Genomic DNA, 10,673 nt, shown 5'->3' with positions numbered 1-10,673 from the left:
CACACACCATGATTTCACACATCCAGCTGATCTGGCCCCTGGCATTCTGTGTCGCAGGTACAAATCTCTCTCCTTCCACCTTGAATCTTTAGCTGCTCTCCATTTCACTCCAATTCCACGGACTTGTGATTGAAGGGAAAATGCTGAAACCAGAGGAATGCTCAGTGTCTCCAACAATCTCTCATTTGACAGGCTCTTTCTGTGACAGTTCTGACTTCACTGTGTTTCTCTCTGACCCCTCAGGTATCAATGGGGACATCATCATGACCCAGTCTCCCCCAGTGCTGTCAGTGGGACTGGGCCAGACCGCAACACTCACCTGTAAGGCCAGTCAAAGCATTAGCAGCTACCTTGCTTGGTACCAGCAGCGAGAAGGTCAGAAACCCTCTCTCCTGATCTATGGTGCAACAACTCGATTCACAGGAGTCTCCGATCGATTCACCGGCAGTGGATCAGGGACCAGTTTCACTCTGACAATCAGCAACGTTCAGAATGAGGATGTCGCTGAATATTACTGTCAGCAGTATAGCAGCTACCCTCGACACAGTGACACAGAGATGTACAAAAACCTCAATACATAAAGCACTACCTCCTGTACTGACACATTCCAGAGTTATATAAAATGCATAATAATGGACACACAGTCCCACCGCCTGAACTGACATTACCCACAGTTAGATCTAAATGAAACTGAACAAATTACCCCATGCTGAGATTGTCACTGTCCACGACATACTCCAGTCCCTGTGGTGTCTCAATGCTAACTGAATGCCTCAAGTTTCCCTCTTACACTCCATGGCCACATGTGAAGTGCAGCTGCAAGATTTAACATTGAAAAATAAATTTCACAAACCTCCCGAGCCCAGCTGGAAACAACCCAGAGAGACAGAGAGAGAAAGACACATGAAGATGGAGAGACAGAGAGGGGTAGGGAGACGGTGAGAGTGAGTGAGAGACAGCCAGAGACAGAGAGGGGTTGACAGTGATAAGAGGGAAGCAGAGAGTAGAGGTTTTTGTACAGCCTCTGCACTGAGAGCTCTCACTGTGGCTTACGTTCGGTCCAGGAACCAAGCTCAGACTGAGTAAGTAAACCCCAATCCTCCGTTATTAACCCTGTCAATACTGAAATACACTTTCTAAAACACAAATGCTGAATTGTTGAAGGAGTTAGTGGGGAGCTGCAAATGAAATGGTTGATTGAGGAGCACTGTGTCTAACAGGGTGTCCAGCTGTATTTCTTTAGTTCCATTACCCCCCTTAAGCAGCAAGATATAAGTCAGTCAGTTTTACTCACCGTGTGGAGGAGCTCTGTCCATTTGCAGCCTGTGGTCCCATTCCTGCAGCATGGAGTGAAATCAGTGAGTAGCCTCCTGCCAGTCTCAGTGTGACAGACACGGGCAGAGTTTGATGTGAGCTCTGGCTCCCTGTCCCAGTCTCTGATCTCACTGACCTCAGCAGCAGCAGCAGCAGCACAGTGAGACACCGAGCTCCCACCTCCTCCAGCTTTAACTCTGCTCAATCACACAATCACAGAATTGTTACAGCGCACACGGAGGCCATTCTGTCCATCCTGTCTATACTGGCTCTCTAAATGAGCAATTCACTGAGTGTCATTCTCCTGCCTTCTCCCTGTCACCCTGCACATTGTTCCTTTTCAAATAACAGTCTCATTCCCTTCGGAATGTTTCAATTGAAGCTGCCTCCACCACACTCTCAGGCAGTGCATTCCACACTCTAACCACTCACTGGCTGAACATGTTTTTCCTTATTTGACTTTTGCTTCTTTTACCAATCCCTTCCAATCTGTGGCCACTCGCTCTCAATCCTTTCAAGAGTGGGAACATTTTTTCTCCGTTTGCTCTCATCAAACCCGTCCTGGTTTTGAGTTCCTCGAACAAATCCCCTCTCAGCCGTCTCTTCTCCAGTCTATCACATAACTGAGGTTTCTCATTCCTGGAACAATCTTTGGGAGTGTTTTCTACCCTCTCTGCAAAACATTGACATTCTCCTGAATTATTTACATTACCTCACCCCATCAGGATTTCACAGACCTCTATCTGGTCACCCCTCAGCTTCCTGCACTTCAGGGTCCTGCCTCTCATAATCATTGAGTTGTATGGCACTGAAATAGACCCTTTGGTCCAATTCCTCTGCGCCGACCAGATATCCTAAACTGATTGAGTCCCCTTTGCCAGTATTTGGCCCATATCCCTCAAAATGCTTCCTATTCATGTGTACATCCAAAAGTCTTTTAAATGCTGTAATTGTATGCGCCACATTCAGTTCCTCTGGCAGCTTGTTCTTTTTCTGCACCGCCCTCTGCAAGAAAATGTTACGCCTCGGATCCCTTTTAAATCTTCCACTCTCCTCTTAAACCTATGCCTCCAGATTTGGACTCGCCCGTCTTCGGGAAAAGACCTTAGCTGTTTACCAAATCTTTGCCCCTCATGGTTTTTTAAATCTCTGTAAGGTCACCTCTGAGCCCCAGACTATTCAGTCTCTCCCTCTTGCTCAAACCCTCCACTCCTAGCAAAATCCTTGTAAATATTTTCTGCACCTTTTCCTGTTTAATAACATCTTTCCTGTGCATCCGAACTGCTAGGGCTCTGTTCGACAACACTCCCCAGGGTGCTACTATTAATCCCCAGGGTCCTACCATGAAACCCCAGGGCCCTACCATTAATCCCCAGGCCCTACCATTAATCCCCAGGCCCTACTATTAACTGTGTAAGTCCTGCCTTTCCAAAATGCAATATCTTGCACTTATCTAAATTGAACACCATCTGTCACTCCTCAGCCATTGGCCAAACTGATCAAGGTCCTGCTGTACTGTGAGATAATCTTCTTCATTATCCACTTCACCACCAATTTTGATGTAATCTGCAAACTTACTCAACTTACCTCCTATATTCACATCAAGATCATTTATTTAAATCATGAAAATAGTAGACCCAGTACTGATATTTATGGCACGTTGCTAATCACAGACTTCCAGTCCAAAAAGCAGCCCTCTACCAACACCGTTTGTTTCCTACCTCAAGTCATTTTTTTATCCAAATGACGAGCTCACCCTGGAACTCATGTGATCTAACCTTCCTACTCAGTCTACCATGGCTAACCTTGTCAAATGCTTTGTTAAAATCCAGGTGGACAATGTCAATTGCTCTGCCTTCATCAATCTTCTTTGTTTCCTCTTCAAAAAAACTCAATCAAGTTAGTGAGAAATGATTTCCAATCCACAAAGCCACATTGACTATCCCGGTATGTACTCCAGTTTCCTCCCGCAGTCCAAAGATGTCTAAGTTAGATGGATTGGTCATGCTAAATTGCCCAAAGTGTACAGGAATGTGCAGGCTAAGTGAATTAGCCATCTTTAAAGGGACCTATTCACTCCCTAGTTACACTTTTGCCCTTTTCTTATTTACAATATTTCGACCACTACTGTCTCAAAACAGCCAGGAATTGAGTGCCATTCCACAAATATACCTCGACTGTCCCTGAACTACGAGCTTTATTATTCACTTCAGGACTTTGCTGCAACCTTTAACCCCAGTTCATTCACTCTGATGTGTTCTTACCCAACGGAAGTCTGTGTTTTCCCAAGTGAATCATTTCGAATCTGGATTCCTTTTCCATGGTCAACCTCAAACTTATGATACAATGATCACTCTTCTCTTACTATCCTCGCACTGACACTTGATTTACTTGGGCCTCTTCATTACCAAGATCCAGGTGTAACAGAGCCTCCTTTCTCATTGGACTGGAAACACACGGCTGGAGAAAGTTCACCTGAGCACCCTCTCACAACACTGGCCCCTCTCTGCCCTTCACAATGATACTATCCCAGTCTATGAGGATAATTAAAGCTCCTCCCCTCCCAACCCCCCCACCCCGCCTCCCCAGCCACCCCATTTATAACAACATTTATAACATTAAAGATGGCTAATTCACTTAGCCTGCACATTCCTGTGATTTGACAGACCCTGTAAATTTCTTGCAGATTTGTTCTTCGACTTTCCACTTGATGTTGATCTTTGGACTGCACTGAGGATTCTGTGAACCTTGGTGTTTCTCTCTGATATTCCCCCCTGTCTCCCACAGCCCTAAAAAGTCAGTTTAAACTCTCTCCAACAGCAACAACAAATCATCCCATAAGGAACTCAGTCGCAGCTCTATTCAGGAGAATCCCATTCAGTCTGTAACAGGTAACATCTCGCCCACAGCCAATCCCAATGCCCTAAGAATCTAAAGCCCTCCCTGCAAGACTCTCTTTCCAGTCTCTTATTCATCCGTCTTATCTTCCTGTTTTTATTCTTACTTATTTGGGACACTGGGAGTAATGTGCACATGCCTACTTTTCAGCTTCTGCTCTGAACTCCCTCCCGAAGTCACGAAATTCTGACTGCAGGACCACATCCCCTTTCTGCCTCTGTCACTGGGACCGATGTGGACCCCGACTGCTGCCTGTTCCCCGTCTCCCCTCAGCGTGCTCTGCAGCCGCTCAGTGACATCCTTGACCCTGGCACCAGGAAGACAACACACCATTCTGGACTCCCATCTGAAGCTGCAGAAACACTTATCGATTGCACTCACTCTCTAATCTCCTCTCACTATCGCTCTTCCGGTCTTCTTTGTGCCCCCGTGTACAGCTGAGCCCTCCCTATGGTGCCATGGACTTGGCTCTGGCTGCACTCCCCAGATGAACCAACATTCTCATCAGGATTCTGAACTAAATCCTGGTTGGCGCGTGGGATGCACTTGGGGATTCCTGTAGTAGCTGCCTGGTCCGTTTGAAATGTCTGCTGCTCCCCCATTCCCTCTCTCCCTGCATACTCTGAAGCAACAGAGTGACCACATCTAGAAACGTGCTCTCCACGGAGCTCTCAGCCTCACGGACTCTCCGCACTGACACCAGCTGCTGCTCAAGCACCGAAACCCGGAGCTCCAACTGCTGTCACTGACCACACTTCCGACACACATGGTATTCCAGGAGCTGGGAAGTATCCTGAAATTCCCACATAGGTGCACATTCTCTCCACTCTTTGGTCATCTCTTGGCAAAGTTCTGATGCTAAACAGCTCCAGCAGGACTCACAGGCCAATGGGTTCAGTGTTCCAGGGTTTTGGGGAAACTCTCCAGAAGACTTTAAGAAATAGGAGCAGAAATCAGCCATTCAGCCCATTGAATCTGCTCTGCCATTTGATCTTGGCAGATATGCTTCTCAACCCCATTCTCCTGCCTTCTCCACAGGAACGTTCAATCCCCTTAACAATCACGAACTTATCTATCTCTATCTTAAATTTACTCTTCCCTCTGTAGCAATGAGTTCCACAGATTCACCACCCTCTGGCTGAAGAAATTCCTCCTCATCTCAGCTCTAAAGGGTCGGCCCTTCATTCTGAGGCTGTGCCTTGGTTACCTAGTCTCTCCTGTTTTCGGAAACATCTTCTCCGCATACACTCTTTCCAGGCTGATCAGTATTCCGTAAATTTCAATAAGATCCCTCCTCATCCTTCTAAACTCCATTGAGTACAGACCCAGAGTCCTCAATCACGCCTCATATGACAAGCCCTTCATCCCCAGGATCATTCATTTAACCTCTCCAATGCCAGCAAATTGTTTCTTAGAACATGGCTCCCAAATCTGCTCACAATATTCCAAATGCAGTCTGACCAGAGCCTTTCACAGCCTCAGCAATACATCTCTGCCCTTGTATTCTGGCCCTATTGAAATGAATGCTAACATTTCATTTGCCTTCCCAAACACAAACTGGACCTGCCTGTTGACCTGAAGTGAAACCTGAATGAGGTTTGTGCTTGAGATTTCCAAAGCATTTCCTCATTTAGAAAACAGCCTTTGCATCTCTACTTCCTCCCAAAGTGCGTAATCTCACATTTTAACACATTGTATTCTATCTGCCCGTTCTTTGCCCACTTTCTGAGCCTATCCAGGACCTTTTCAGACTTCCCACTTCCTCAACACTACCTGTCCCTCCACCTATCTCATGTCGTCTGCAAACTTTGCAACAATGTCTTCACTTCCTTCATTCAGATTGTTAACGCATGACATGAATAGTTATGATTCCAACATTAACACCTGCAGAACTCTGTTAGTCACCAGCTGCCATTTTTTCTCACCCTCTGCTTTATATCAACCTACCAGTCCTCAGTCCATGCCAGTACCTTGCCCCTAACTCTATGGGCTCGGACCTTATGTCAAAGGCCTTCTGGAAATCCAAATAGATTACATCTTCAGACTCTCCTTTGTCTGACTGGCTGGGAGCTGTTGCAGCTGTCCAGGATATTGGTTCGGCCACTTTTGGAAAACTGTGTGTAGTTCTGGTTGCCCGGCTGTAGTAAAAATGTTGTGAACCTTAAAATGCTTCAGAAAAGAATTACAAGAATGTAGCCAAGTTTGGAGGTTTTCAGCAATGGGAGAGGTTGAATAGGATCTAATTTCCCTGGATTGTTTGAGGCTGAGCGGTGACCATTTTGTGGTTTATAGAATCATGAGGGGCATTGAAAAGGTGCGTAGAGAAGGTATTATTTTCAGAGTTGGGGAGTCCAGTTCTAGATGCATAGGTTGAAGGCGACGGGGGAAAGATTTGAAACGGGCTGAAGGGGTAACCTTTTCACGTGGTGGGTTGTGTGTGTATAGAATGAGCTGCCAGAGGAAGAGGTGGAGGATGGTATGATTACAACATTTAAGAGAATGTGTACATGAATAGGGAGGGTTTAGAGGGATATGCGCAAAATGCCGGAAAATGGGACTAGCTTAATTGGAGGTTTGTTAAAGAGATATCGAGCTCCATCCCACTTTTCAGCTCTTGCTTAATAAGCCTGCGGTTTCACTGTTTCAAATGAATATCCAAGTGTTTTTTTCGATATGATGAGGGTTTCTGCCTCTCCAACCCTTTCAGACAGTGGGTCCCAGATCTCACCAGCCTCTGTCTGAAAAGAATTACTCCACAATTCCCCTCGAACTCTGTGTGCAATTAATTTCAATCTCTCCCCATGGTTATTGCCCTCTGTGCTGATGGAAATCAGTCCTTCCTACCCACTCTATCCAGGCCCCTCATCATTTTCTACACCTCGATCAAATCTCCCATAAGCCTCCTTGTTCCAAAGAATACAATCCCAGCCAAACCAATCATTCCTCTAAGCTAAAACTCCCCATTTTTGACAAAATCCTCCTCTGTCCCCATCACAAGTGGGATCACATCCTTCCTGTAATGTGGTGACCAGAACCGTACACTGTTCTCTCACTGTGCTCTAACTGGGGTCTTATTCAGTTCCAGAATAAACAAACTTCTTGCTTTCACTGTAAACCAATAATGAGATAATGGAGGCGATGGTCTAATGATATAATTACTGAACTCTTAATCCAGAGATCTTGATAATGTTCTGGGAACCAGGGTTAGAATCCTGCCACAGCTGATGGTGGAATGTGAATTCAATAAAAAAATCTGGAATTAAGAGTCGAATGATGACCATCGTTGATTGTCAGGAAAAAGCCATCTGATTTACTAATGACCTTTAGGGAACGAAACGGTCATCGTTACCATGTGACCCCAGACCCACAGCAATGTGGTTGACTCTAAACTGCCCTCTGGGCGATTATGGATGGGCAATAAATGCTGCCGATCCAGCAATGCCCTCATTCCATCAAGGGAAAAAGAAAAACAGTTTATCCCATGTGTCTTCATAACCACCTGACTGACCCGCATTCATTAATCACCATGGCCACATCTTCCACCTCCACTCACATGTGACTTCCAGGTTCAAATTGACAAGAGACATTCCTTCGATATCTGAGAAACAGATAGAAACATCAACATAGGAGGCCATTCAGCCCCTCAAGCCTGCTCCACCATTCAATATGATCATGGCCAATCATCCAACATAGTCTCCATTCCTACTTTCTCCCCACATTCTTTGATCCCATTAATCCGTAGAAATATATCTAATTCCTTCTTGAACACATACTGCATCTAATTCCCTCATGCTGGAAACAGGGATGAAAATTATTGGGTTGTTGTTTTTTGACCAATGTGGACACAATGTGCTGATGGGCCTTTTGGGTCTCTCTGACTCTATGACTCTATTATATTATGAATAACTGGGTACCAAGGACTGGCCCCTGTGGTATCCCAACTGGTAACTACCTGTCATTCAGAAAAAGACTTGTTCTTCCTGCCATGTCTGCCAACCATGTCAGTACATGACCCCAATCCTCTTGTTCGTTAGGATTTCTCTGATTTGCTTGGACATATTTCATCCTGACACCTCTTTGCCTTCCTCAGGTCCTGTTCAATTTCAGTCCTGCATTTTCTATCCTCCTCTCAGCTTTCTGCAGGTTTGAACTCCAGATAACCAACATCACCTTCCCTGTTTGGTCTTCCCGACACTGGTTGCCTTTTGACATCACAGGCTAAGAGTTTAGATTTGGGTTTTCCACCCTTACTCTTTGTGGGAACAGATTCTGAATGATCTCTGTCTTGTCACTTGAGGGTTACCACTGCCCTGACACTGATTTCCCATCATGTAATTTGTTCCAGTCCACTTTTACTAAATTACCGAAACATTCATTAAAATGTAAATTTTTACACTTGCTCCATGGTTCTCGATTTCCATCCCTAATTTCAATCTCACTGAGTTCTTATCACTGTCACTGAAATGATCGCCATCTTTTAGTTCTCCCAACTGCCCACATTCATTCCCCAAACGATGGTCCAAAACTGTCCCTTCTCTTTCACCATCACCTTCTCAGGGACAATTAGGGATGGACAATAAATTCTGCTCCTGCCAGTGACACTTGTACCCCAAGAATCAATTTTAAAAATGTAAATTCTTTTGTCTGGTTTATTAGGTATTGGAGACAAATATTCAAACATTTTACCAGTGAATATTCTGAGAATTGAAATCTCTTTGAATGGCAGGGATTAAAATTGTTTCTCTTGTCTTTCAGGCCGTGAGAACTCTCAGCCCAAGCTGACCCTGCTGCCCCCCTCCCCGGAGCAGGTAGATGCCAAGGGCACTGCCACCCTGGTGTGCCTTGCCAATCACTTCTATCCCGATGAGCTGGAGGTGCAGTGGAAGAAGGACGGTGCAGTCATTTCGGACGGGGTTCAGACCAGCAACTACCTGCGAGCTTCGGACAGCACCTACAGTGTCAGCAGCCTGCTGACCCTCTCTGGGTCTGACTGGGAGTCCAACGCTCGCTTCTCCTGTGCCCTCACCCACGTGACTCTCCCCTCCCCCCTCAGCAAGAGCATCAGGAGATCAGAATGTGTGTAGAGTGTTTGAGACAGTCCACAGAGGAGACACAACTTTAAACAGAACAGGGCTGAGCTGGCAGGACAAAGATTATTGTCAGCACTGAATTTCAACTCTCTTCCTTCTCAGGACTGGCTCAGAGACACTTCTGAGGTTCCGGAGTAAAGGTAGTGTATTGGGACAGTGTAGATAGAGCTTTACGCTGTGTCAAACCCCATGCTCTCCCTGTTCTGGGACTGTTTGATTGGGATAGGGTTAATTTGTGATGCCAAATAAAATCTCTTGAAGTTGCTGAAGGCTGTCAGCTGTACAAAACAATGTGAACCTTCGAAATTTCTGCTTCAATAAATCAGATATCCATCCTGCTCAGCAGCCAGTTCCAATTTAAGGTTTTTGTCACTATTTGAAGGGCAGGATTCTCATGCTATTGAGAAAATCTCCACAAGCGTTTTCCTCAAAAGCCATTGTAGCTGTGAATTTGTGCAGCTTCCTCTGTCTGGGCTGTTAATTGCAGTCTGTTTTCTGTCAATGTCAGTCTGGAAAAGGGAATAAAGATGATGAAGATTCAGTCTCTGTTTCTGTGTGCTTTGGAAATGGACCATTCCATTCAGCTGATTAGCTGCATGTCAGCATGACATTGTCACAATTGGCTACGTGGCCTGTCAATCCGTGGTAGATGATACTGACAACCAATCAGCAATCAGTTTCAAATAATCCAGTTGGTCTGGAATCTGTGGAGGTTACAAGATTCCAAACAGAATAGAAACTGAAAGCTGTTGGGATTCAATAATTACAATCTGAGGCATTCCGTATTCACTCTCTGGTCCAAACTCAGGTGCTGGGATCGCACTGTGCACTCTGCTGCATGCTGTGTTGTACCTGAAATGATCTGAGGCCAATCACTGACACTGCAGGCTGTGTGTCTCTCTGAGTGAGTGTACTACATAATGCTGCCTGTAGGTGTCAGTCTGAGTGTGGGTGTGTTATTCAAAGAGACACCTACAGGCAGGTGGGTTGTGCGCATGTTACTCCGTGCTGCCTGACTCTGTGTGTGTGTGTGTGTGTGTGTGTGTGTGTGTGTGTGTGTGTGTGTGTGTGTGTGTGTGTGTGCGCGCTTGTGTGTTAACCCAGGGTTGCATGTAGGTGTGTCTCTGAGTGTGTGTGTGTTATTCTGCACTGCTTGTAGGTGTCTCACTAAGTGTCAGTGTGTTCCTCTGTGTTGCCTGCAGGTGTCTCTGAGTGATGGATAGAGAATAGGCTTTGTGATGGGGATTGAAGATTAGGCCTTAATCTTCTCAAATCTCAGATGAAAAACAATTGAGCCTGAGATGGCAGCTCATTGAGGTGGCCAAAGTTAAAAATCACACAATACCAGATTAGAGTCCAACAGGTTTCTTT

At 45.6% G+C, this 10,673-nt stretch overlaps 1 gene segment (V, D, J or C); it reads left to right on the top strand.

Annotated features, from left to right (window-relative positions):
• Positions 1 to 239: 239 nt before the first annotated feature.
• LOC140479419 (Ig kappa chain V region Mem5-like) lies at positions 240 to 9,843 on the top strand. The segment is given in 3 exon segments: positions 240 to 540; positions 1,050 to 1,082; positions 8,968 to 9,843. Coding segments are annotated over 3 exon segments (639 nt in total).
• The last annotated feature ends 830 nt before the right edge of the window (positions 9,844 to 10,673 follow it).

Source organism: Chiloscyllium punctatum, chromosome 7 (genome assembly GCF_047496795.1).
Source record: "Chiloscyllium punctatum isolate Juve2018m chromosome 7, sChiPun1.3, whole genome shotgun sequence".
Classification (NCBI taxonomy): domain Eukaryota; kingdom Metazoa; phylum Chordata; class Chondrichthyes; order Orectolobiformes; family Hemiscylliidae; genus Chiloscyllium; species Chiloscyllium punctatum.
The sequence above is the reverse complement of the archived record's forward strand: the minus strand, read 5'-3'. Positions and strand labels throughout refer to the sequence as shown.